General features: G+C 63.0%; 2 protein-coding genes across 4 annotated transcripts; one reads left to right on the forward strand and one right to left on the reverse strand.

Annotated features, from left to right (window-relative positions):
- Window positions 1–214: 214 nt before the first annotated feature.
- MRPL21 (mitochondrial ribosomal protein L21) lies at window positions 215–7,624 on the reverse strand. The gene is made up of 7 exons (XM_040970814.1): window positions 7,540–7,624; window positions 6,086–6,143; window positions 4,878–4,963; window positions 3,984–4,147; window positions 2,402–2,454; window positions 1,378–1,481; window positions 215–324 (listed from the first exon to the last, which is right to left on the reverse strand). Exons 1-7 carry the CDS (start codon window positions 7,622–7,624, stop codon window positions 260–262), a joined length of 615 nt encoding a protein of 204 aa, XP_040826748.1. The 3' UTR covers window positions 215–259.
- An 84-nt stretch (window positions 7,625–7,708) lies between these two features.
- Window positions 7,709–26,688, forward strand: IGHMBP2 (immunoglobulin mu DNA binding protein 2). Of its 3 annotated transcripts, none has more exons than XM_040970952.1 (16): window positions 7,709–7,827; window positions 9,126–9,295; window positions 11,392–11,584; window positions 12,018–12,115; window positions 12,955–13,118; window positions 14,279–14,479; window positions 15,734–15,881; window positions 18,751–18,925; window positions 20,698–20,880; window positions 21,060–21,175; window positions 21,882–21,976; window positions 22,650–22,773; window positions 23,564–24,294; window positions 24,364–24,400; window positions 25,199–25,368; window positions 26,075–26,688. In XM_040970952.1, the coding sequence occupies exons 1-16, from the start codon at window positions 7,742–7,744 to the stop codon at window positions 26,270–26,272; spliced, it is 2,889 nt and encodes a 962-aa protein (XP_040826886.1). In that variant the 5' UTR covers window positions 7,709–7,741; the 3' UTR covers window positions 26,273–26,688. The 3 variants fall into 3 exon arrangements, with proteins under 3 accessions (XP_040826886.1, XP_040826885.1, XP_040826884.1); XM_040970951.1 differs by having other exon boundaries at window positions 23,564–24,258; window positions 24,322–24,400; XM_040970950.1 differs by having other exon boundaries at window positions 23,564–24,400.
- Window positions 26,689–26,907: the final 219 nt, after the last annotated feature.

The following is a 26,907-nucleotide window of genomic DNA, read 5'->3' on the forward strand; positions in this document are numbered from 1 at the left end:
ACAGGTGGCTGTAACGGTGCAGAGCTCACGGCACCCGCAGCTCTGGCCCTCTTGTCCTGGAGAGGCATCCGGCCTGTGCCTCCTGTGAGCTCAGTGCTCGGGCGGCCAGGGGCCCAGGTCCCATCTGCGGCCTGAGCAAGCGCTGGTCGGCTGTGCTGTCTCCACATCTCCCTCGCTCCCACGCCCACACAGCGCCCGCAGGCACACAGGTTCTGGGAAATGCGTTTATTCCCAGGCTTTGGCCCGGGTGGCTCGGTGCTCAGTGCAGACGCGGGGCCACCTCGATGCTGTTGATCCGGAGCACAGTCTGTGGGGTCACAATAACTGCGGGGGAGAAGCCAGCCGGGGTCATCTACACGTTCCACCTTTGGGGACCTGCAGCGTGCAGTCCCTGTGCTACCAGGCTGGGGCTCTGCCTGCAGGCAGCTCCATGCGGTGCCTGCCCGCACCGATCTGAGCCTGTGTGTGGCACCAGCCCCACCTCGTCCCCTGCACCTAGCGGACAAGGAGGCGGCCCCCGGGCCGGTGAGCCCCTCTCCCTGCACCCAGTTTGTGCTGTGAGCAGTGGACGTGGCTCACTGACCAGACACACGGGGCTTCCGGGGGAGGCGGTGGCAGGTGCTGCTGGATGCCAGCAGTGTGTTTATGCCCACCAGGGCCACTGCTGCTGTACCAAGGGCAGGAAGCCACGTGGTTCCCAGGACAGCAGAGGCTCCCCCACCCTGATGAGGCCTGCGACCTCCTGTTCTTGAGACGTCCCACCCAGTCAGAGCTGTGTCTCCCAGACCATCCCGGATCTGCTCCAGGAGGAAGTGCTCCTGGGGCGACGCCAGAAGTCTGTGAGTGAACCAGGCAGGCAAGGGAGCGGGCCGAGGCCTGGCTGGCACCCTCTCCTAGGACCGGCCTGTGGCCGCCCTTGGCCAGCAGGGACCTGGGAAGGCCGGAGTCTTACCCCCAGGGGAACTGGCACCCTCCACAGATCCCTCCCTGGCATGAGGTCATGGTGGCACCACTTGTTGCCGCTGTGCCTGCCTGCAGCTGGTCCCTCCACTCACTCACCTCCTGTTGTCTTTTTCCTGACAAGGACACCTGCAGGGACAGCTGGTGGCCTGGGAGAGGGCCCTGCAGCTCCTGCACCCCCGGACCCAGGGGTGGCACAGGCCCTCCCCTTCCCCCACCCTGGATGATGCACACGCGCCCGGGAGCATGGCAAGGCCCCTGAGCACCCCAGGGCCACCCCAGCAAGTGCCACGCTGTCAGTGCCTGCCTGTGTCCACTTCGGGGTCCTCCCCCTCCTGTCTGGAGTTCCTGGGGGAACCCCGAGATCCCCCGCAGCGGGGGGAGCACCAGGCACCAGCGGCACTTTTTCTAACTTACTTTTTTTCTTCTTGAAGTTTTTCCTTCTCCTGAATTTCATGTTGATCTTTGGCCACGACTCTGTCTTCTCGATGACCGTGGCTTCCACGCGAACAAGGTCCCTTCTAGAAGGAAGAACAGGGAAGCCCCACTTGGTCCCGGGACGAGCTCTCAGCACACTGGTGCCTCTGGGGCCCTTCCCCAGTGGTCACCTTCCTCTCTGCTGATGGAAAAAGTGCCCTCGCTGGAACATTCTGGAAGCTCTGCCAGCGCCCGACAAAGGCCGTGCAGGTCTGACAGTGCAGCCCAGGACGGGGCCTGGGGCTGGGCACTCTCCTCACGCGACACTAACTGCCCTTCCTGACGAGGGTCCCACCTGCCAGGTCTGGCACTGAGGCAAGTGCAGAGTGAGGAGTCTCGGACGGCGGTCCCGAAGACCAACCAGCCAGCTAGACTGGGCGGCCTTCTGGTGTCTGCTTTGGTTCCCCCAAAGTTTTGCTTTTGCTTTCACTTCTGTAAGTCTTGAGTCCAATTTTGTTCTCCACCAATCTGCTGTAAGCTGGCTCTCCAACAACCCAAGCCGCTGTGGCCTTGGAGCTCCAAGCTGCTGCCCTGCCTGCTGACCCACTGCCGCGCTGCCCGCCAACCCGCTGTGGCATCAGGGCTCCGAGCTGCCGCCCTGCCCTCCAACCCCTGACAGTGCCATGCCCCTAATATTTGCCCCGTTGCTAGGGAACGTGTGGCCCTGCCTCCCTCTTCCCCACTCCGTGCTCTCTGCTCTCCTGCCGGCTTCCTTTGGAGATCCTCATGTCACCATGACACCTCTGCTCGCCCCTCCCCGCAGCCATCTCCCTCCCCTCTGCTCTGCCCCTCCCCGCAGCCATCTCCTGCTGGAATCAAGACTTCTGTGTGGCTCGCTGCAGCTGGCGTCTTGGACTAATGGTGAAAATTCCCAGTATGTGGCCCCCCACACACTGTGGCAGGTCCCCGGCACTCGGGGCCAGCCCGGAGGCTGGACAGAGCCCAGCACTTCACTGAGGCTTACCCAAGGAGTGGCTTGCCAAGCAGCGTGAAGTCGTCCGACCCGACCAGCAGAACCTGAACAATTGAAACAGGTGCATTTAGTCATGGCCTCCCGAGAGCGGCGGCGGGAAGCTCCGTGAGCTGAGACGCCGGGGCAGGTGTGTGTCTCCTCAGCCACGAGGGAGCCAGAACACGCACCAGGGAGGAGCCTCTTCCGGTCTCCCATGCAGGTGCAGGTCCCAAGGCTTTGGGCCGTCCTCCACTGCTTTCCCAGGGCACAGGCAGGGAGCTGGATGGGAAGCGGGGCCGCTGCGGGATGCCAGCATTGCAGGGCGGAGGCCCGGCCTGTTGTGTGTCACTGCTCTGGCCCTCTTGTTGTTTTTGACTCAGAGAGTGAGTCAGTGAGCCACAGCGTGGGTTGGTGCCCCCAGAACTCCACAGTGAGGAAGCCCTCTCACGGGTGGGGAGGACCGTATCCCCTCGAGGCAGCGCCCTGGGTCACAGTGCAGCAGACAGGACCTCCTCACATGTGCTGGGAAGAAAACATCCAGCCAAGCTACACAAAAGCAACAAAAGCAACAAGCCGCATGCAGGGCCACAGAACGGAAACAATTGTGGCATGTTGTCAGCTTCTCCACCGCTGAATTTCTGAGAGGTGAACTGGGCAGGACTTGTTTAATTTTTTTGTGAAGGCAAAATGTTTCCAAATAACATGCTTTGAGACATTTCACAAACCCACCGCCACACTGACATCTTGCCTGTTCTTGTCCCCAGCTCATGTGGGCACTGCCCAGGCCGCCCCCACAAGGGGCTCTCCTGCTGTGCCCCGCTGAGTGGACCAGCTCCCCTCGGAGCTCAGGCCCGGGTGCGGGTGCTGGGACAGCCTCCACTCCCGCACAGTGAGCACACGGACCTCAGAGGCGCAATGGGTGACACCGTGAATTGCGCCCTGCAGACACTGTCCACCGCAGGGGCCTTGCCATGGTACAACACAAATCCAGCCCACCACCTGTTTGTGTCCCGGCAGCCCCACTTCCCTTCCAGCTCCCTGCCTGTGGCCTGGGAAAGCAGTCAGTGACGGCCCAAAGCCTTAGGACCTGCACCTGCACGGGAGACCCAGAAGAGGTTCCTGGTTCCTGGCTTCAGATCGGCTCAGCTCCAGCCATTGTGGCCACTTGGGGAGTGAACCAGAGGGTGGAAGATATTCCTGTTTGTCTCTCCTTGTCTCTGTAAATCTGTCTTTACAATAAAAATAAAATAAATCTTTAAAAAAAAGAAATCAAGCCCACTCCCCAAACGGAGCAGCCAGAGCCGTAACCAGTCAGGCTGGCCAGGCCGAGCTGGCTGGGCAGGAGGGTGGGCCTTGGCCCAGGAAACTCCTGCCTGAGACCTGGGTGCAGGCGCTTGGCTGGCGGGAGAGCCCACTGCAACTTCTCTTAACCCCATGATCACGCATCCCCCTTGGGCGGGCCTGGTAAGGGGGGTGGGAGGCAGGGCTGCACGGGCGGAATTTTGTCCTGGGCTGCGGGCTGCCCCCCTTGCTACCCATCCCCTGGCCGCCCTTCACCCCCACGTCCACCCCGCGCGAAGGGGCCTGCTCTCACCTTCTCCAGGCGGATCCTGTCCCCACACGCAGCGTCCAGGGCGTTGTCGATCAGGATCAGGTCCTCCGAGGTGACCTTCCACTGGTGGCCAGCGAAGTGCACAACGGCAAAGAGCCGGCCGTACTGGCCCTGGGCAATCAGCTCATTGACCCTTCCCACGAGCTCTGCGGGGAAGGCACGCAGGTCAGCCACCACCGGGCAGCAGCGTGTCCAGTGTGCGCGTGACCCTGGGCACCCCAGTGGCGCATCCACTGCAGCACAGCAGCTCCCCCTAGCGGCCGCAGGAGGCGCAGCACCTGCCACTGCCTATCGGGTTTACAGAGGCTCCTCAGGGACCAGAGGCAGCCACGGGAGTAGGGTAGTGGTGGGCACACCCTGAGGAGCAGAGAGAGCTCGTGGGCACCAGCAGCAAGCCTGCTACCTGCCCGCCTCCAGCCACACAAGCTCCTGGCTCTGTTGTAGATGCCTGGCACCTCTACCTTGCTCACCCTCAACAAACTTGCTGAGCACTGCCCCACGCCTGGCTGCAGGCTGGGCACGGGTGGACCTGGCGCAGGTCCCGCCTGGAAGCAGTCTCTGGCAGCTGCCTACTGACCCTGCATGGGATTCAAGGCAGCCATTCCCACTGCCGGGACCTCCCTTCCATAAACCCAGGCTCCTGCAGCCTCCTGGCCACACGGTCGCGCCTCGGGCATGGCACCAGCTCTTTCTCCCACACCAGGGTCCCCGGGGAACAGAGAACTCGGACCCTGAACGCATGCTGCCCCTCAGTGGCTGGCCAGGGCACGCCCTGCCCTCACAACAGGTGCTCATGGGTCCTTCTGTTTTGGCCATCCGAGGCCAAGTGAGGGGAGGTGGGCCGCCCTCCAGCCCCCGGAGCCAACAAGTCCTTACCTCTGTGGCGTTTTGTCTCCTCTGCTGGGTCTGGCAGCACCACTTTTGGCCATGGAGGGGAACTCAGAGATGTCTTTGGAACGTAGCTGTGAACAGACCCACCACTACTTAACTGTGTGCAAAAGGCCGCTCTGTATCCCGACGTGGGGGCTGGTGCAGGGGGCAGGGCTGGGAGCGTGGTCTTGGTGCTGCGGCAGGGACCACGTACGTATGCAGGCCTGCCCAGTCAGCAGGCCCCACACTGCCCAGGACAGCCTGCTGCCAGCCAACATCTGCGCATCCAATCAGGAACTGCTACTGTCCTGCCTCCTGGGGAAGCCTAGCTGAGCCGAGATGGGGCGGGGTTTTGCCTAGACAGGCCCAGGCGCTTGGCCCTGTATGACAGGACGCGGGTGGATGGAAGCTCTCGCTGTGCCCAGCCTTGGCCCCGGGCCCGGTGCTCACGGCTCCTGGGAGCCAGGCTGCAGACGGCCTCCACTAGGCCTGACTCACACGGAGCCATGGTGTTACCCTGCCCTCCCTCCTCCCCCCATTATTTGCATCTGCTCAATACCTGTGTACAAGTGTTACATTGCATCAGCTTACCCCATACATCACATCCCCCTTTCACTTCCTATTCACTTTTCCATTCTTTACTTTTTTCTCCCTCTCCTCCACACACGCGCAGATAGATGTCTCGTGTGTTGTACGCTTCGCCGACTCTATTGTTGATGTGTACAGTGTAGTATTGATTTTGTGTGTATAGTTATTCTATCGAACATTTGGGTAGTAGTGTGTGTGTGTGTTATGAGTGGGGGTTATATGCACACAAATGGAGGGTTTCTGTTATGGTGGGCTGAGTGGAGAGGAGGAGATTGTGTTGGTTTGTGGGGCACCCCGCTCCGCGCTCCATAGAAGAGGTGGGGTGTGTGTCGAGCCCACCCCGGGTTGTGTGGGGAGTGTGCGACCGCACCTTTGTGTTGCGAGAGAGTCATGGTAGTAGTGGAGATGTCTGGAGTGTGTGTGGTGTAGCGTCGGGGGTTTATGAGAGGGGGGAGAGAGTGAAAACAAAACAGCAGCTCCCCAAGGCCCAGGCGTCCTTGCTCGCGGGCTGCCCACCGTTCTGCTCCCACGCGCGTGAAGGTCAGAGGAGAGTAACGGCAAAGCCCCTCGCCAAGCCCGCCACGGGCCGCTCGGAAAGGCAGGTACCGAAACCCACGCTCTATTACCTGTGTGCAGGCGGCGCGCTCTGTGCACTGTATCGCCTAGAAGCAGGCCAAAGGCAGGCTGTGGGGAGAAGATACACAGAGAAAGTGACGGCTTTGAGACACAAGCCACGCTGGGCAGCGTTCTGCGTGCCGTGACCCACTTCACGACGTGGCCACACGGGAGGGATTCCGGCTCTTGGTGCCACAGCGAGACACCATCACCACACGGTGTGAACACACCTCACACCACACTCCCCAAGTACACAGGCACGGTCCCCCGGGACTTCCCTGGGCCTTGGCCCGTGCCCACAACGGCTCAATGCTGGGCAGAGCTGGGCAGCCCTGGGCAGGAGCCCACGTGGGGAGCAGTGAGGGCTGTGGCCAGCACCCTGAAGAGTGCAGACCACCTCGGCCCCTGCCGACCAGCCTCGCTGCGGCCTAACCAAGATCCCAGGCCACACACCCAGCATCCCCCACCGTTGGTAAGAGCCTCAGCCAGTGTACAAAGGTGATTGCCAATGACCAGGAAGAGAAGGGCTCAGCCCCCGACCCTTGGTGCCAAGGCTCAGAGAGCACAGGGCCTGCCCATGCTGTCCCTGATCGCCTGCACGTGCCGCAGGCACCCCCTTAGCAGGGCCTCGCCCTGGCTGCTGAGCACAACACCCCCAGCCTTCAGATCGCTCAGCACCTGTGGCTCTGCCCACAGCGCCGGTCTATCAGGAGACCTAGTTTACTCACGCTGCTTAGAGGCCCTCGCTCCCGCGCACCCTTTATCTGTGTGAGCACTGTCTTTGATGGGGTTGGGGGGTTAATGCAACAGGCTAATCCTCTGCTTGCGCACGCCGGGATCCCATCTGGGCGCTGGTTCATATCCCAGCCGCTCCACTTCCCATCCAGCTCCCTGCTGTGGCCCGGGGAAAGCAGTGAGAACAGCCTGATGCCTTGGGACCCTGCACCCACGTGGGAGACCCAGAGGGGCCCCTGGCTTCGGATGGGTCATTTGGGGCCATGATGTCACAGCGCCTAACCTCATCCGACAGCGCTGGACAAACATGCCATTATACCATCCAGCGAAACGGCTGCACTGCCCTGCAAGTCCTTCCAGCTCATCCCTTCCTGCCCAGGCCAAAGCCGGGGAGTTGCCTAGCCCGCGCTCGGTGAACCGAGCTAGGTCGTTACCGTGGGTGAATGGGCACCCCGGGGTGCCCCAGGCCCTTGCCCACAGCCCGACAGGCGCTCCTCGTCCAGGAGGACCGGCACACGGGGGCCGGTCAGCACCGGCCGGGTCCCCGCGGGGCGCCCAGCACACAGTGTAGGTGCCCACCCAGGGCGGTCGCCAGGCATGCACCCCGCCACCGCCAGCGCCGGGATCCGAACCCACGCCCGTGGCGCGGACCCCACCGCGCAGGCGGCCTGGCGGCGAGGAGCAGCGCCCGGCCCCGCTCCCTCCGTGCAGCCTGCAGCCCGCATCTCACCGGCGGCCGGTCCCGCGGCCCCCAGGACCCCGCGGACGCACGCGGAAGCCAACCCCGCCGTGCCGACCGCCAAGGCCGCCGCCATCTCGCCCCCACCGGAAGCGGAAGCGGCACGGACCCCGTGCGTCGGCGCACCAGTCCGCAGCGGAGAAACAGTCCGGCCCGGGCGCCCCAGCGGGGTGAGGCGGCCGCGGCCGTGGCCATGGCCTCGGCCACCGTGGAGAGCTTCGTGACGAAGCAGTTGGAGCTGCTGGAGCTCGAGAGGGCCGCGGAGGTGGAGGAGCGCAGGTGCGGGGCCTGGGCCGCGGAGGCCCCCCAAGCGCGCGGGGAGCTCGGTCTCTTCTCCCTGGGCCCTGGCTCCCAGGCGCCCCAAAACTGCGAGCCTGGGCGTGGGGTGTGGGTGCGACAGCTCCTGCAGGAGTGAGCGGGTCTCCACACCGCCTACGGCAGAGGGTCTCCACACCGCCTACCGTCTCCACCGGTGAAGGCGGTGGGTGCTCCCGGAGGCTGGGGCGCCCCGGGGTGCGGGGACTCTGTCCCTGCCTGGCCCTGCAGGTGTGGGTCGGGGATTCTTGGGAGCCCAGGTCATCCCCGCAGAGGGGCCTCTGGCACCCCATAACCTCCCTGTCTCGGGCAGACGGGGATCTGAGAAGCCAGGGGTCGCAGGGTTTCTTTGAAGGTTGTGTGGGCCGGGTTGGAAGGCCAGTGCCTATCCTTAGTGCTCTGGATGGCCCGGTTCCCACCCCGTTGTTGGTTGCAGGCTAAGTCACAGCTGCAGGATAGTGACCGGGGCCAGGGAGGGGGCAGATATGAGAGCTGGGATGGGGGTGTGGGGATGGTGGCTACTGGCAGGGGGAGCTGGAGGGCTCCGGGGACTGGCAGCGGGCTGTGGGGCGACGAGGGGACCTGGAGGGCTCCGGGGACTGGCAGCGGGCTGTGGGGCGACGAGGGGACCTGGAGGGCTCCGGGGACTGGCAGCGGGCTTTGGGGTGACGAGGGGAGCTGGAGGGCTCCGGGGACTGGCAGCGGGCTGTGGGGCGACGAGGGGAGCTGGAGGGCTCTGAGGGCTAGCAGTGGGCTGTAAGGTGTGAAGAGGACCTGGAGGGGCTTAGGAGGCTGTGGGGTGACAAGGGGACCGGGAGGGCACCAGGGGCCAGCAGTGGGCTGTGTACTGTGACCGGAGGGCTCAGGGCAGCCAGCAGTGCAGGCTGCATTCACCGCCCATCATAACTTGGGGCCAGTGAAACGTGGGAAGGCGCCACAGAGGCGAAGAACGAGGGTCCTGCCCTGAAGTTCCTGGTTCGGTCCCGGATGTGCGCATGCTCTGTTAGCTGCTGCCTGTCGGGAACACACAGGGCACATGTGTGCGAGATACTGCGTGTTCACCAAGTGTCACCTGCTTTGCTGCCCAAGATCGGATTTCCTTCTCAGTTGTATTCCCGCACGCACACATCCACGTGTGTCCAGACCCGGTGGAGGGGGTCTGTCTCTCAGCCACTGCGTCCATGCTCTCGTGCTGTGTGGGTGGAACTGGAAGGTGGCAGAGGAGCTGACATGACGCTGAAGAAGGTTCTAACGTCTTCCAGGTCCTGGCAGGAGAGCCTGTCCCTGAAGGAGCTGCAGAACCGGGGTGTGTGCCTGCTGAAGCTGCAGGTGGCCAGCCAGCGCACGGGGCTGTACGGGCGGCTGCTAGTCACTTTCGAGCCCAGGAAGTGCACCCCGGCCGCGGCGCTGCCTAGCAACAGCTTCACCCCAGGTGCGTGCCCATGGCCTCTCAGCATTTGTTCACTGTCATGTTGTTTTTTCTTTTCCTCTGGCACAGCGGAGACACGGCCTGGGTCCTTCACCTGACCAGGCTGGGTCCAGGCTGAACCAGGAGTCCAGGACGCTAGCCGGGGTCCCAGGTGCCCGGGCCCCGCCTGCTGCCAGGAAGGGTGGCCAAAGTGACAGAGCCAGGACCCGAACGGGGCACTGTCGTTGGAGACGAGGGCATCCTGGGCAGCGACCCAGCCACTCTGCCAGGTGCCTACCCTGTGGTAGGTGAGGTTCTGAACGCCCACGTGTAGTGGGATTCGGAGCAGCGGGGCATTTGCAGGGACTCGGCCGCCCCGGTTCACAGCAATTCTGGGTTGTTTACAATGACCAGGGAGAAAGATTTTGAGTGTTTCTCACACCAAGAAACCTCTGACCCAGCTCCCTGCTAATGGCCTGCGAAAGCAGCGGAGGGTGGCCCAAGTAAGTGCAGGAGGCCCAGCACCCTCATGGGAGACCTGGAAGAAGCTCCTGGCTCCCAGCTTTTCACTGGCCCAGTTTTGGCTGTTGTGGCCCAAGTGAATAGCAGATAGAAGAGAAAGGGGGAGAGAGTCTTCTGGCTGTTGATTCACACTCCAGATGGCCACAACGGGCAGAGCTGAGCTGATCCCAAGCTAGGACCCGAGAGCTTCTTCCACGTCTCCCATGTGAGTTTAGGGGCCCAAGGGCCCGGGCCGTTCTCCGCTGCCTTCTCAGGCCGTAAGCAGAATTGGATCCGAAGTGGAGCGGCTGGGATGTGAACTGATGCCCGTGTGGGATGCTGGCACTAGCAGGTGGAGCAGAGGCTGCTGTCCCATCACGCCAGATCCTTGTTGTATTTATTTTTTAAGAAGTTGTTTCTGTGGAGAGCAGAGAGAGATGCTGTGTTGGTTTACTCCCCTCATTGCACAGCAGTCAGGGCTGAGCCAGTCCAGAGCCAGGCCTGGAACTCAACCCTAGTCTCCCACACGGATGGCAGGGACCAGAGTTCCTGAGCCGCCACCTGCAGCATCCAGCTGGTTGGGAAGGGGGAGTTGGCACCTGGCCCAGGCCGCCCAGATGGCCCAACGCTTTGCCGTCCCTCCATGTTCTGCGGGACAGGCTGGCTGCTATGTCCCCAGTGCCCTCTCCTGGCATGCTTGCTTTGGCTGCACAGGTGCCAGTCCCAGAATGGAGGGGCCACTTCCCGATCTGTTCCGGGAACGCGTGGATCAGCCGTGGCCTGGGAAGCTGGGCGGAGAGAGTGGCATGGCTGCGTTGTATGTTTTGCGTGAATGTCTCCATCTTTGAAAATCAGATTCTGGATCAGAGAATCGTCCCAGCTGGTATGGGGGGGAGACAGGCTGGGCCTGGAGCAGGTGAGGTGAGCAGGCCGTGCTGGGCCGACTGGAACCCGAGCAGTTTGAGATGTGGGTCTGTTTCATTTTAAAGGCAGAGAGAGAGGGAAAGAGGTCATGCATTCACTGGCTCGCTACCCAGTGCCTGCAGCAGCTGAGACGGGGCCAGGCTGGAGTCCGGAGCTCCGTCTGTGACCCCCACACGGGGGCAGAGACCCAGCCAGTGTCGCTCGTTCCGTGCTGCCGGCCAAGGTGCACACTTGCTGGAGTTGGAGCCCAGGCCCTCGGCCCTCAGCCATGTGGTGTGAGTGTCCCAGGCGGCGCCTCAATTGTTAAGTCTTAGCTGACCCTCCGCAGGGCCAGTGGCGTTGCGGGCAGGTTGACCAGGGCAAGCTGGAGCTTCTGCAGGGCTGCTGCAGTGGTCTAGTAGGACATACATCTGCCTGCAGTGCCAGCGTTCTCACAGACACCAGTTCAAGTCCCAGCCACTCCACCTCTGATCCAGCTCCCTGCTCATGTGCTTTGGAAGGCAGAGCTAGCTGGCCTAAGTACTTGGGCCCCAGTCACCAGATGCCATTCTAGGCTCCTGGCTTCAGCCAGGCCTAGCCTTGGCTGTTTTGGCCATTTGGGGTATGAACCAGCAGCTGGAAGCGCGCTCTCTGTCTCTCCTTCCCCAGCTCTGCCTTTCATGAGTCAGTTGTGACTGTCTCCCTGTTTGACATAGGGGACATTGTGGGTCTGTATGACACTGCCAACGAGGGCAGTCAGCTGGCCACGGGCGTCCTGACCCGCCTCACCCCGAGCTCCATCACCGTGGCCTTCGACGAAGCCCACGACTTCCAGCTGAGCCTGGACCGAGGGAGCTCCTACCGGCTGCTGAAGCTCGCCAACGACATCACGTACCAGCGGATGAAGAAGTGAGTGATGGGCGGAGCTTCCTGCAAGGACCATTGCTGCTCCCTGCTGTGCGACCCTGTCTGTCCCAATGCACGTGGGCCCTTTGTGTACGATAACTGCGTTAGGCAGGGGCCCTGGGTGGCTGGGAGCCGCGTTGGGTGGGGGTGCTGGGTGCCAAACCATGATGGGCATGGGTGCTGGGTGGCCAGGAGCCGTGATGGGCATGGGCGCTGGGTGGCCGGGAGCGCAATGGCCATGGGCACTGGGTGGCCGGGAGCCGCATTGGGTGGGGGTGCTGGATGCCAAACCATGATGGGCATGGGTGCTGGGTGGCCAGGAGCCGTGATGGGCATGGGCGCTGGGTGGCCGGGAGCGCGATGGCCATGGGCACTGAGTGGCCTGGAGCGCGTCGGGCCTTTGTAGAGCTGTTAACTGGCACTCCATCCCTGGCAGGGCTCTGATCACACTCAGGAAGTACCACTCAGGTCCCGCGTCCTCACTCATTGATGTGCTCTTCGGCGGCTCCGCCCCCAGTCCTGCCCAGGACATCGGTAAGTGCCCCTTCGTCCTGCTCTTTGGCTTTCCTTGGTCGCTCAGAGCGTGGAGGACCCTGTGGGTGAGTCCGGGCCCCTTTCCCTCCCAGGATGTGAGACTTGTCACGGTGTAGCGACTGTGCCTCGCTCCTTACTCTGAATGACTAAGCTAATCCGGTCCACGGCGCGTTGCCCCCATGGAGCCCCACCCATGCTGGCCAGGGCTTGCTTGGGAGATGGGACTGCTCCATGGTCCGTGTGCGCCCCACAGCCTTGGGCTGCTCAATAACCCTTCCCTGGTCCTTGCCCTTGGCCTCTGCCAGTGCCGACTATGCTCGGGCTTATGTCTGCCCCTTGTGCTCCCTCCAGCACCTAGGGCTCCAAGCAGCCTGCGCTTCTGCAGGCGTTGAGGACAGAGGGGCCAGGGCCAGCCCCAGCCCTGCCTTCTACACGGGGCGAGTCCAGGTCTGACTGTGGGCATGGCTGGTTTTGGTCCTCTGTTCCCCTTGTCCGTCTGTCAATGCGCGGGGCCTTAGAGGATGGACAGCATGGCAGGGCACTGATGCCCTGAGAACTCTGGTTTTGTCTCATGGGGCACATGTTGGCAGGCTGTTCCCATGAAGGACAGGTCGTGACTACAGAGGCTTGGGGAGCTAGGTGGGCTCCCGGCACCTTAGCCTTGCCATGGCAACCAGCAGCCATGCGCACTGTATCCCGGCTGGGCAGAGCCATGTGGACCTGGGCAGCGGGCTGGCACGGTCTGCAGCTTGCCGACTGTCCAGAGGCGCCTGTGCTGTTGGGAGGGACTGGGGCGAGGGTCTAGTGCAGCCCTCCCCCACTGCGCTGCTCCCCCGCAGGCCCCCTTGCCTTCTTCAACACGGCCCTGGACGCCTCCCAGAAAGAGGCGGTTTCATTTGCCCTGTCCCAGAAGGAGCTCGCCATCATCCATGGGCCGCCCGGCACAGGCAAGACCACGACCGTGGTCGAAGTCATTCTGCAGGCTGTGAAACAAGGCCTAAAGGTGGGCAGGGGGTGCGGCTTCCTGCTGGGCCGGTGGACAGGGAGTGTGGTCCCCTCTGGGCCGGTGGGCAGGGGGTGAGGCCCCCGCTGGGCTGGTGGGTTTTGTCACTGTCCAGGGTGACAGGCAAGGTCCCGGCCACAGTTCTGGGAGTGGATTGGGACATTCTTGAGCGTGGAGTGTGGAGCGCTGGGCTGGACCGGGTGCTGCCCCACAGCCCCACAAGGCGGCACAGGCATGGCCGTGCTTGCCGCCAGCTGGGCTGGGCTCCAGGGTTCACGTGCTCACCTGTTGCACCTTGCTTTGTGAACTTGACCTTCCATTGCCGAGAAGGGGCCTGCGTCCTCATCCACGCTGGCCTGTCACAGAGCTGAGTGGGTCAGAAACTTTACAGAAAAACAAAAAACCCTAGTTCTTAAAAATGAATCGGGTGAGGCTTCGGATCTGCTGGCAAGGGTCGGCAGGTCACTGTTCACTGGAGGTGCCCCTGAACCAGGAGCCCGCCCCCCTCGAGTCCCTGCGTGCCCGTACCTCTTCCCTCCTCCTCTTCCTGGGGTGGGGGGAAGACAGAAGGCAGGGCCTGGCACCATGGTGAGTGGCAGGGCAGCCTGCTAACCGTGGCATCTTGGCAGGTGCCCGAGGGCGGGTGGAAGGGCTGAGCCATTGGCAGGTGTTAGATGCACTGGCTTTAGTGTCCATCATGGCCTCGCCGTGGAACCTTTTTTTTCTGTCGAGGCCGTTGGCATAGTGGCAGCATCATGGCAGGCCACACAAAATGACCAACTTCACCATCAGCCTGCTGCAGGTCTATCCTGCCTGCGGTGCCCCATCTGCATCGTGTGGCCTGTCCTGTCCTCTGCCCTTCCCCGGGTAGAACCGCAGACCCCCACTCAGTGAAGTGGTCAGAGGGCTGAGGGTGGGTGAGAAGCTGCGTGGAGGGTCTGGGGGAACACAAGGTGGGTTGGGAGCTACGGGGAGGGTCTGGGGGAGGCGGGGGGTGGGTCGGGAGCTATGGGCAGTGTCTGGGAGGGACAGGTGTCCCGTGGCCTGCAGGTGTATGCCATGCTGTGAGTGGCAGCGCCCGCTTGGCTGCTCTCAGCTTCACGCTGGCTGGTTTAACGACAGGCGAGTCAGCAGTGCCCCGTCTGGGCCTGTGTTTCCAGGTTCTGTGCTGTGCCCCCTCTAACATAGCCGTGGACAACCTGGTGGAGCGGCTGGCCCAGTGCAAGCAGCGGATCGTGCGTCTGGGCCACCCTGCCCGCCTGCTGGCCTCCACCCAGCAGCACTCCCTGGACGCGGTGGTGGCCCGGAGTGACAGCGCCCAGCTTGTGGCCGACATCAGAAAGGACATGGACCAGGTCTTTGTACGTAGCACTCCCGGGGTCTCCCTCCCTCCGCATGGGTCTTGGATGGAGCAGACTGTAGCTCTCTGTCCCCCCCACTTTTCTCTTTCCTCCATCTGTCCACTTGATAATTGTAAAAATTGTCTTCATGATGCTTGACATGTAGGTGGGAAATTGTCCCAGAGGGACATTCTAGATTGTCTGCCCCTGTCTGTCCCTAGATATCCCCTGGGTCCCTCTGACCTGGCCTACCTCGCCCTTGGGCAGAGGATGGCAGTGGTCCGGTGCCATGGGCTTGAGCCGACATCTGCGGGCACGTACTGTCCTGCGTGTGCTGCCCACCTGGCCCCTGACCTGTGCTCTGCGTGGGTTCAGGCTGCCCCGGGGAGGAGTGTCAGCTGAGGGTGCCAGCATGGAGATAGGTCAAGGCCGGATGACATGAGGCTGCTGGCTACTCACCGGCATGGACAATTTCATTTCCTTTTTTGTTTTTTGAAAGGCAGAGTCAGAGAGAAGGAGAAGGAAGGTCTTCCATCCTTTGGTTCACTCCCCAAACAGCTCCGATGGCCAGGGCCGGGCTGGGCCGAAGCCAGGAGCCTGGAGCTGCAGCCTAGTCTTCCATGTGGCCAGAGGCTGGGACTTGGGCCACCTGCTGCTTTCCAGTGCATTGGCAAGGAGCTGGGTCAGATGGAGCAGCCGGGATGCAAACTGGTGCCCGTGTAGGGTGATGGCATTATAGGTGGCAGATGAGCCCACGGCCCTGGCCCTGCTGTCCTGTCTCTCTCACTGGTGAGGCGAGTGCCTTGTGGACTTTCTCCTCAGTGAACCGAGGCCAGCACTGCGCCTCCAGCACCGCGCCTCCAGCACCTGCTGAGCCTTCTTCCCACACACGTCTCAGAGGGGCACAGGCTCCGAGCCAGCCCGAGTTGCTGGAGGCATTAGAGTGGGGTCAGCACCTCTGAGCTTGGAGCTGCCCGTGGGCACGGCCTCTCCATTCAGGGGCAGCAAGTCGGAGGCGGCAGGCAGGCCTGCCCTGGTTGGGTGCGGCCCTCTGGTCGGGAGTGCTGGGCAAATCCCAAGGTGCAGGGCCTACCCCGGGTGCGGCCCTACCAGCCCGGTCTCTGCCGACTGCCCTGGAACCTCCTCCTGGCACTGCCTGTGCCCCTGTGTCCCCTCAAGGAAGGTCATTCAGGAGCTTGTCATGTGGGCCCCTGGGGTTCGGATGAGCCGCGCCACGTGCTGGGGGTGACGGCCTCTCCTGACCTCCCTTTGTAGGCGAGAAACACCAAGAGCCAGGAGAAGAGAGAGAAGAATGACTTGCGTAACGAGCTGAAGCTGCTGAGGAAGGAGCTGAGGGCACGGGAGGAAGCGGCCATGGTGGAGGGCCTCAGCTCGGCCCATGTGGTCCTTGCCACTGCCACAGGTGAGGCACAGGGTGCAGGTCCGCTCTGAGCGCTGGGGACTGCCTGCAGGAAGCTGGGCCCCAGCCTCAGCCGCGGGCAGCACCTGAACCCCAGCACTGGGATCTGGGTCGTGGGGATCCCCAGGGACGCCTTGCCTCAGCACAGCCAGCGCCTGTCCCTGTGCCGTGGGGGTCCCCAGGGACGCCTTGCCACAGCACAGCCAGCACTGGGATCCGGCCGTGGGGGTCCCCAGGGACGCCTTGCCTCAGCACAGCCAGCGCCTGTCCCTGTGCCGTGGGGGTCCCCAGGGACGCCTTGCCACAGCACAGCCAGCGCTGGGATCCGGCCGTGGGGGTCCCCAGGGACGCCTTGCCACAGCACAGCCAGCACCTGTCCCCGTGCCGTGGGGGTCCCCAGGGACGCCTTGCCACAGCACAGCCAGCGCCTGTCCCCGTGCCGTGGGGACCCCAGGGACCCCTTGCCACAGTACAGCCAGCGCCTGTCCCTGTGTTGTGGGGGTCCCCAGGGACCCCTTGCCACAGCACAGCCAGCACCTGTCCCCGTGCCGTCTGTCTCAGGCAACACCTCACCAGTTAGCCTGTTGAGCGAGTTCTTTTCTTCATGTTTCTTTTTTTTGTTGTTGTTGGTGTGGTTGTCATAGTACCTTTTCCTTAAATTTTGTGAATGCCTACTTTACGTGTTTCTTGTTGTTCATAAGAAGTTTTATAACAAGTGTTTTGAATTCTGTATCCCCTGTTTTCTCAATGTCTCCCTCAGCTGAGGTTGGCAGAGGCTTTTGCTCCTTTGTAGGGGAGTCTTCAGTAATGTTCATTGTGCCTGCAAGTTTAGTTTGCGGGTTCCTGGGGGGGAGACGCCACCTGAAGAAATGGGGGCACAGTGCTCTTTTGGCAGCTGACAACGTTTATTCCCAGGGTCTCAGTTTTTATACATTTCATGAAACAATGGTTCAGACATAACTCAGAATTAGATCATGTCTAAGAGCGCAGAGACAGCAAAGAAGCTGAGAAGGCAACTTGGTCAGTTACTGAAACAGGGAGTAGGTAACACTGTCCGTCCTTAATTGACTGGATGGAGCACAGATGTCCGCCCATCCTCAGGGACAGCACGGAAACACATCCCGGGCTCACGGGGCGGGAGCACGCTGGGGGGAGGCCTTCCGCCTTCTTTTTCCTGGAGCCTCTTCCCAACAGGGTCCCACAGGCCTCTGCTGTCCCAGCTTTCCTACGGGCCGTATTCCGACAGTGCCTTTGTTTCTTCTTTTGCTCTTGGTCATGGTACTTCTGGTTAGCAGAATCTTCTCCTTGGGGCAGGTTTCTAAGCTCTGTCCCCCATAGGTCTACAGTTCGAATTTACTTATTGCAGTTGGTAGACGGCTCTTTGTTTGCAGTCACTTGTGCCACTCCATGCAGTGTGTTCCAGGTCTGGGTTCTTATGTTAGACATCCACCACGGTCTCTGTAGCCCCAGCTCCTGGCTCACCAGTCTCCACCTCCTGTGACACCGTGCCGAGGCTGCACCATTGTCTGCACAACCTTTCTCCCACTTCCTGTTAGAACAGTTCCCAGGATTAGGGAGACACCAGGTGTCCTATATAGCTAGTTTGTCGGCGGCAGTGATCTTGCTGGAACATGCTGGCCATTAGGTCTAAGGGCCACATGGACCTATTTTGAGTCGTAAGTTGCCAAAGTCGGTATTATTTTCCCTGTGGGAGCAGTGCAGTACACTGAGCTCAGAGAGTTCTCCTGAGCTCAGCGCATGTGCAGCTCCCTGTTGTCCCTGCAGTCTCAAAGTCTTGCCACACTGTATAAAATGGCACCTGATGGGCCACTCATGGAGCTCTTGATCTGCTGGCCGTCAGGTCTGAGGGCTAGCGGGACCTGTCTTGGATACAACCTGTAGGATGCTATGTTGTTGCAGTTCGCTGAGCTAGTAATCAGTTCACTCCCAGCTCAGTGCAAGCACAGTCCTGCTCCATAGCCCTTGCCTCCTTAAACAAAATGGCACCCGATTCGGCTCTACTCTGGGGCCTCAGCTGTGAAATCCACCCTGTTCCCACACCGCCTGTCTGGGACCTGCCACTCTGTCTCTGCTCCTGGTCAAATCAAACAGACGGCAGGACAGACAGTTCTTGGTCTGGGTTCACCTCGGGAGCTCCCAGTGAACGCCCCTTCCCACCTGGTTGCTGGTTGAGTTCCGGCTGCCAGTGCAGTTCAGATCACTGCTTGCTGAATGCTGCTGGGGTGTCTGGTCACTGCAACTCCACACCACTGTCCCCACTGCTTTTCTGTGTCCATAGGTCACTAGGTCTCTGCTGTCGGCCTGTCCTCGCCTGCTTCCCGTGGTTGCATCCTCTCTGCTTCACACTGGCTAATGTTTTTCCGTCTGTTTAAATGTGCCTTTACCCTTTTCTGCCATCTTGATTCTCTTCTTGTTGTTTTTATTTTAAGATACAAACGTATTGCACTTTGTCTTCTTGAGAAGCAAGGACAGAACCATAAAAGAGAGCTCTTACCCACTGGTTCACATCTCGGGTATCCGCTGTAGCCGTGTCTGGGCTGGACCAGGCTGCAGGCAGGAGCTGGCCGGCAGTCCAGGCCTCCAGTGTGTGCGGCAGCAACTCTATTCTTGCCCCATGCGTCTCCGCAGCCCGGGGTCTGTAGCCGCCAGAAGCTGGGTATCCTGGGCTGGGACTGGAAGCCAGGCTTTCCCATGGGGGATGTGGGCATCTGGCTGCTCGCCCTGTGCACACGGCTCTGATGCAAGACTAGGCGGAGGACGGCACGCTGTGGCCTGCTCTCTCTGGGTGGGGTTGGTTGCACTGTTAGGAACTGCTGGAGTCTCTGTGGCCTCATGGGACCCCTCATGGCAGGTGCCTGTCCTGACGGCCCCCTCAAGGTGCTGCCCGAGAGCCACTTTGATGTGGTGGTCATTGACGAGTGTGCCCAGGCCCTGGAGGCCAGCTGCTGGATCCCACTCCTGAGGGCCCGGAAGTGCATCCTGGCCGGTGACCACAAGCAGCTGCCGCCCACCACTGTCTGCCCCAGGTAAGACCCTGGGCCCGAGGTGCCTCTCCCTGCCTCCCACCACTGCCTCCCCCAGGACAGACCCTGGGCCCAAGGTGCCTCCCACCACAGCCTCCCACCACTGCCTCCCCCAGGACAGACCCTGGGCCCGAGGTGCCTCTCCCTGCCTCCCACCACTGCCTCCCCCAGGACAGACCTTGGGCCCGAGGTGCCTCCCACCACTGCCTCCCCCAGGACAGACCCTGGGCCCGAGGTGCCTCTCCTTGCCTCCCTTCACTGCCTCCCCCAGGACAGACCCTGGGCCCGAGGTGCCTGTGTGCTCCCAGCCCCACTCACTCCTGGCCACTGTGTTGTTCCCCTGCCTGGCCCACTGCTCCTGGGCGTGGGGGGTGGGCCGCTCCCCGGCTGGGCACCCTGAGCTCGTGCCTGGAACTCTCTGGGTCTCCTGCTCCTGTTTGGTCTGTGTAAGTTCTCATTTGAAAAGCAGAGTGGAAGGGAGAGACAGGCAGGGTGGAAGAGGAGAACACTTTCATTCCTGTTGGTTCACTTCCCAGATGCCACAGTGGCCCGGGCTGAGCTGGGGCTGCAGTGGCCCAGGCTGAGCCGGGGCTGCAATGGCCCAGGCTGAGCTGGGGCTGCAGTGGCCTGTGGCGGCCTGCAGTGGCTTGGGCTGAGCTGGGGCTGCAGTGGCCCGTGGTGGCCTGCAGTGGCCTGGGCTGAGCTGGGGCTGCAGTGGCCCGGGCTGAGCTGGGGCTGCAGTGGCCCGTGGTGGCCTGCAGTGGCCCGGGCTGAACTGGGGCTGCAATGGCCAGGTTTCCTGTGTGTGACAGACTGATGCTCAGCCTCATCCCTGCCTCCCGGAAAGGACCTTAGCAGGAGGCCGGAGCCAGCTGGCGCCTGGGCAGTCTGATGTGGGCTGCGGGTGGCTGACCTACAGGACTGACCATTTGTCCCCTACCCGGCTCCTTGTGTAACGCAGGGGCCGCACTAGGCCCACTTTAGAGCTGGTGGTGAAGACAGAGTGGGTTAATCCACGCATGAGGAACTTATCCAGTTGGTAGAAGCAGGTGCTTACCCAGCATCCATCAGTTCCGATGTGCCGGGGTTTGAGCTTTCTGCTCCTGTGCTCCCTGGGACGCAGCGGCGAGGGCTCAGCTGGGGTTGGGTTCAGCCAGGCCAGAGCCAGGAGCTCAGAGCTTCGTGCAGGTGTCCAGCATGGGTGCAGGGACCTAGGCACCCAGGCCATCTGACACCCATAAGGGAGGCCCAGGGCACCCAGATCCTTGAGCCATCAGCAACTCACCTGCTGTCTCCCAGTGCACACACAGGAATTAGAGATGGGAGCAGAGCTCAGCCTGGCTGCAGCTGTCCCAAGGCGCCGCCCTGGAAGCTCCTGCTGGCTTCCTGTTGCCACTGGCAACAGTAGCTCCCAGGGGCCCAAGGGGTGACCTAACGGCTCTGGTCTCCCCCCGGGGTCAGGGGTCGACAGGACTTGTGACCTGCAAGCTCGGGGGGCTTGACTCTTCCCACTGTGGGGCCGCTCAGGACCCCTTGTCCGCTGTCAGAGCCAGCGGAGTGATGGTGCTACACTTTGCAACTGACCTCTGCCACGCCCTGTGAGGCCCGTGATGATCCCGGGCCCTGTGCCTCCTGGGTGCCTCCTCTTCCTCACAGCCCATTGGTGGTGTCTGCCAGCCCTGCCCTTACCTTTGGGGATGGGGTGGGTCCTGGGGCTGAGGCGGTGGGGTCGTTTCTGGACACTGACATTCAGGCCCACGGTCCTCTCGGCACAGGGCTGCCCTGGCGGGGCTGTCGCGCAGCCTGATGGAGCGGCTGGTGGAGGAGCACGGTGCCGGCGTGGTGCGCATGCTCACCGTGCAGTACCGTATGCACCAGGCCATTGCAGGCTGGGCCTCGGAGGCCATGTACCACGGGCAGCTGACGGCCCACCCCTCCGTGGCTGGGCACCTTCTGCGGTGAGTGACACAGCCCTGTCCCTGACATGGCCTCCACGTTCTGGCCTGGGGCCTGGGGCCTGCCTGTGACTGCACGTAGAGGTCACCGTGATCCCCAGGGCAGGCCGTTCCCTGTGGGGAGGGCTGCTTCGGCCTGTGTCCCGGCCAGCGTTCACACGCTCACTGTCCACCTGTGCCAGGGACCTCCCAGGGGTGGCTGCCACGGAGGAGACGGGCCTCCCCCTGCTGTTGGTGGACACCGCCGGCTGCGGGCTGTTTGAGCTGGAGGAGGACGACCAGTCCAAGGGGAACCCTGGTGAGCACCTCTGGGCACACGGGGCACGGCCGCCTGGGGGTTCACGGGAGGGCAGCAAGCAGTGAGGGCAAGTGCCCAGTCAGCTGAGCTTGCCAGGGGTCAGACACCTTGATATCCTTGGGGAGGCAGCTCTGGAGGGGAGACGGCTGTTGGTCAGGGTGATCTCCCATGGAGCAGGTGCTCCAGCCCGCCTGGCTGGCCACCGGCAGCAGCTGGCGTTGGTAGGTGGGCTGTGTGGCCATTGGTTCCCAGGAAGGCGTGTGTGTGTGTGCGTGTGTGTTTGCAGTTAGCTCTGTGTGTGTGTGTTTTTACAGTTAGGGGTGTGTGTGTGTGTGTGTGTGTGTGTGTGTGCGCGTGCGCGCGTTTTACATTTAGGGGTGTGTGTGTGTGTGTGTGTGTGTGTGTGTGTGTGTGTGTGTTTGCAGTTAGCTGTGTGTGTGTGTTTTTACAGTTAGGTGTGTGTGTGTGTGTGTGTGTGTGTGTGTGTGTGTGTGTGTGTGTGTGTGTGTGTGTGTGTGTGTGTGTGTGTGTGTGTGTGTGTGTGTGTGTGTGTGTGTGTGTGTGTGTGTGTGTGCGCGCCCGTGCGTGCTCCTGTCGCCTCAGTGCAGCTGGTGGGGCCTGGGCAGTTGGCTGAGGCTGGCAAGGTCCTGCTGCGTGTCCGCTCTGCACACGTGCACCCAGAGCTTCCCCTCCTTGGTTCCTGCAGGTGAAGTCCGTCTCGTGTGTTTGCACATCCAGGCCCTGGTGGAGGCCGGCGTCCAAGCCAGCGACATTGGCGTCATCACACCGTACAACCTCCAGGTGCCAGCAGGGTCCTGTCTCCCTGGGTGTCGTGCTCAGGGTTCAGCCAGCCGAGGCCACTCAGGGGAAGGTGGGAGAGTGACCACTGTGACCAGTCAGGTTGAGCTCCCTGGGCCAGATCTGGGGCCGAGTCCCCAGGGCCTGCGGACTGTCTAGCTGCCCGCTGCCTGTGTGTCTCATGCTGTCGGGCTCACGTCTACCCTGGCCACTCGGCCCCGTTTCCCCAGCTCTCCCTCACACTGCTGGGCTGGCCCAGGGGCTGGCCTGGCCCCTCTCAGCGTCCCTGAGTATCACAGCTGACAGTCCTGTCGCTCTGCCTCCCTGTTCCCAGCCCTGTCCTGTTTGGTAGGAAAACCCGTGCTGTTTGGCGTGCGGTCGTTGTCACAGGGTCGTGTGTGACGTAGCCGTGGGGTCAGACATGCCTTCCTGTTGCCTAGTGACAGTGGATCACATGACATGCTCTTGTCATGGAGCCACGGGACATTCTTGCATGTGCCCTGCTGGCAGGCTCACAGGCGGTCTGCCTCTGTATGTCTTGCCGGTTTGCCTGCCCCTTGGAAGTTCCCGTGGGCACCGTCCCTGGGCCGTGGTTGCTCCGCTGAGCGGAGGGCAGGGCTTGGGAGTCCCTGCGAGGAGGGATGTGATGAGACTGTGGCCTTCCCCTGTGTTCCAGGTGGACCTGCTGCGACAGAGCCTGGCACACCGACACCCCGACCTGGAGATCCGCTCGGTCGATGGCTTCCAGGGCCGGGAGAAGGAGGCGGTGATCCTGTCCCTTGTACGCTCCAACAGGAAAGGTACGGTGGCCTGTCCTGGTGCCTGGGGTGACCAAGGCCATGAGGGGACCTGCTCCTGGCAGCAGCGCGGCCCGCACACTGACCTGAGGGGTGTGGGCGAGCTGGCCTCAGCCTGCTGCAGGGTGGTGGCGAGAGGGTATAGCCAGCAGAGGAGCAGTCTGGGGGAGCTCAGAGGTACCATTGTGCCAGGGCTGGGGACAGGGGAGTGCTGCCATGATTGGGGCGCAGGGGCAGGGGGCGCTGCCATGGCTGGGGGCATAGGGGTAGGGGACTGCTGCCATGGCTAGGAGCGTGAGGGCTTAGGGATGGGCGCTGCTGTGGCTGGGGGAATGGGGGCGCTGCCATGGCTGAGGGCACGGGGGCAGGAGGCGCTGCCATGGCTGAGGGCACGGGGGCAGGGGGTGCTGCCATGGCTGAGGGCACGGGGGCAGGGGGCGCTGCCATGGCTGAGGGCACGGGGGCATTGCTGTGTCTGGTGCAGCCTTTTGGTGGGGGCTGGAAATGGCCCCAGGGACCCGTGCCCATAGGTTCCATGTGGTCCCTGTGCTTGCTCTCTGGCTAACTGTCTCATAACTCGGGAGCTTGGCCTGCTGGGAAGTGGCACCCAGTTGAGCTGCCAGCGCCTGTGTGGGGTGCCAGGAGCCGCATTTGACTCCCAGCACACTCTGGGAGGTGAATGAGGCATGGAGCTTTGGGCTGGGGCACGGGGCCTTCAAGGGCAGCTCCCTAGGAGAGCGGAGGTCTGGCTTCACGGTCCTCAGCTTGCTCTGCCTCATCTCCGCCCCTTCAGGTGAAGTTGGTTTCCTGGCCGAGGACCGGCGGATCAACGTGGCCGTCACCCGCGCCCGGCGCCATGTGGCCATCGTCTGTGACTCCCGCACGGTCACCAGCCACCCCTTCCTGAAGACCCTGCTGAGCCACTTCACGGAGCACGGAGACGTGCGCACGGCATTCGAGTACCTTGATGACATTGTCCCCGACCACTACAGCCATGAGAGCACCCAGGGCCACGGCCAGGCCGCCCAGAAGCCCCGAGATGCCGCCATGGCAGCCACGAAACCTGGGGGAGGCAGACGGCCTGGGAGGAAGCCGGGTGGCAAAGTTCCAGGGCCCCCGACCCACTCTCAAGCCAGCCTCAACGGAGGCAGCCCCAGCGCGGTGGGGAGCGGAGATGGCCTGGAACACTTCCGGGCCCTCCTCGCCGAGTTCGTGGCTGGCGAGCAGACACGCTTGGAGTTTCCTGCCTCCCTCAACTCCCACGAGCGGCTGCGTGTCCACCAGCTCGCTGAGGAGCTGGGCCTGAGGCATGAGAGCTCTGGCGAGGGCAAGGCCCGACACATCACCGTGAGCAAGAGGACCGAGGCTGGCACCGGGTGCCCTGGCCATGCACAGGCTGGGCAGCCCCGTGGGGAGCTGTGTGACCAAGGACAGCTGGACCTGCAGGCGCCGCACCTGGAGGGGCTGCAGGCCGAGAAGGGGCGGCCAGCTGAGAAGGGGCGGCCAGCCGAGAAGGGGCGGCCAGCAGAAAATGGAGAGCCAGCTAAGGAGGGGCGGCCAGCTGAGAAGGCGCGGCCAGTGGCAAAGGGGCAGCCGAGGCTTCCAGGAAAGAAAAAGAAAAAGGAAAAAAGTGAGTGGCCCTGGCCAATTTGTGCCTGTTCCTGCCATGTCCGGGGCGTCCTGTGAGTGGCCCTGGCTGGCCTGTCCCTGCCATGCCCGGGGTGTCCTGTGAGTGGCCCTGGCTGACCTGTCCCTGCCATGCCCGGGGTGTCCTGTGAGTGGCCCTGGCTGGCCTGTTCCTGCCATGCTTGGGGCGTCCTGTGAGTGGCCCTGGCTGGCCTGTCCCTGCCATGCCCGGGGCGTCCTGTGAGTGGCCGTGGCTGGCCTGTCCCTGCCGTGTCCGGGGTATCCTGCTGTGTCTTTGAGATGTGTGTCTCATGTCCTACGCCCTCTGGGCTGTGGTGACCGGGTCCTGGCCCCCCTCTGGCCCCTGAGCCGTGGGCGGTGCCTGGCACTTGGGCAGCACCCCAAGCCTGGGCTGCAGAAAACGGGGCTGGAGGAGCCAACAGGGACAGCTGGCCAGGTCCCTCTGGGGAACAGGCTCGGGTGGCCGCTGTGGGGGGTCTCCCCATCGGGTGCTTGGGACACTTCTGGACAGCGCACTCGGGCCCCCAAGCTGTTGTGTGGGGGATCACGCAGCGTCCAGGTCGGGCTCTGTCCTCTGAGGTCACGTCCCGCTGAGCTGCCTCTCCCTGGGTACGAGCCTGCTCAGTGGCACAGTACTTCCAGGTTCTTTGAAAAACCCCAAGGAGTGGGGTGTGGCACCTCATGGCCGGTGTCCGTGCAAGTGTTTGTGTATGCCCACGCAGCGGAGTCCAGCCTGGGGTGGCCTGCAGTCCCGCAGCCTGACCCACAGTGCCCTCCCCAGGCCGGCCAGTCGAAGAGCTGTGCGTGGAGAACTTGGACGCTCTGCTTGCGGCTGCCGTTAAGGCTGACAACACCTGCGGCTTTGCCAAGTGCACGGCCAGCGTCGCCACCCTGGGCCAGCTCTGCCAGTTCTGCAACCGCCGCTACTGCCTTGGCCACCACCTGCCTGAGGTTTGCTTCCTGTCCTGGCCGAGCTGGGATGGGGTGGGCAGCAGGCGCGGCCCGGGAAGCTCGCTCCAGTGGGAAAGCAGCTGGAGATGAGCTTCGCAGAGTACACCTGCCGGGCACAGGTTGGCCAAGTTCCCCTTGCCCGTGCTGCCTCCTGTGGCCCACGGTCAGCAAGGTGGCCGTCACTGGAGTGCGGTGTGAGGCCCCCTGCTGGCCTAGCGCTGCTGGCCTAGCGCGTGGTGCTGCTGGAGCCAAGCTCGGCCGTGCCCCCTGGTGGTCGGGCAGGGACCTGAGGGCTGGGTCTGTGCTGGAGGGCAGAAAGCCTGCCAAAGCAGAGGTCCTGTGGTGCAGGGGCTGCGGGAGAGCCCGGGCTGGAAGCAGGGGGACTGGGCTTGGGAGGTGCGGGAGTCTGGGACATTGGTGCAAGGCTGTGAGGCCCACACATGCGGCCTCAGCCCCGGGAGGGTCCCGGCTGGAGGCGGAGTCCAGTGGCCGCGGGGCCTGGGTGTGTGTGGGGGGAGGCACATCCTCCAGGTCCGGGCCCCCAGCCCCATCAGTGGCCGTGGGGGTGGGGAATGCGAGCCCCTCCCCATCCCCCTGAGGTTCCCCTGCACGCCTTCCCTCCTCCCACGCTCTGCAGGGGCTGAAGTGTGGGGTCCTGGCTGCCCCCCAACCCCCAAGCGCTTATGAACTCTCCTGCCCTCTGCAGGCCCATGGCTGCGGTGAGAAGGCCCGCGCGCACGCCCGGCAGAGGGTCAGCCGGGAGGGGGTGCTGTACCCTGGCAGCGGGTCCAAGAACAGGGCGCTGGACCCAGCCCGGAGGGCACAGCTGCAGAAGAGGCTGGACAAGAAGCTGGGCGAGCTCAGCAGCCAGAGGGCGAGCAAGAGGAAGGAGCAGGGGACGTGAGCGCCCACGGCCTGCATGGTGGAGCCCACGGCTGGTGCTGCCTGTCTCCCCGGCTCTCCCCAGGACCAGGGGCAGGCCAGGCCCCTCCCGAGGGTTGGGTGTACAGTGTGTGGCAAGCACGTGGGGACAGTGGAGGGCCACCAGGGGCCCTGCTGCCCACTCCCTCCCGCGGGCTGCCCTGCTCCAGCGCCTGGGCCGAGGCACCGTGAGACAGGCTGCCCCAACTCAGTGGACGGGACGGTGCTGACGAGGCCGGCCTGTTGTCCACCCATCTCTGCCCAGGGGCCTCAGGTCTGTGGTGTGGGAACGCGGTCCCCCATGACCATCTGTGCACTTTGTCCCGTGCAATGCTAGAGCCTCAGGGTCCGGCTCCAGAGGGGTGGGTCTCCGAGACCCCAATAAAAGCAGTTGCCTGGCCATGGGCTGTGTGTGTGTCAGACGGGGTCCTGTCTGTCCCTCGGCTCCCAGCAGACGTCACCTGCCTGCCATGGGGTCGTCTCGCAGGAGTCGTGTTGGCCACCCCGAGAACTGGCATGGGCAGCCGACCCGCTGGGGGAGGTTCCTGTTGAGACACAGGAAGGAAGTGGCCTCCACGTGACTTCCCTGAGCTCCAGGCCGCATCGCCGTGGCCGGGG

Source organism: Ochotona curzoniae, unplaced genomic scaffold, assembly GCF_017591425.1.
Source record: "Ochotona curzoniae isolate NIBS_2020 unplaced genomic scaffold, NIBS_Ocur_1.0 scaffold_4937, whole genome shotgun sequence".
NCBI classification, from domain to species: Eukaryota; Metazoa; Chordata; class Mammalia; order Lagomorpha; family Ochotonidae; genus Ochotona; species Ochotona curzoniae.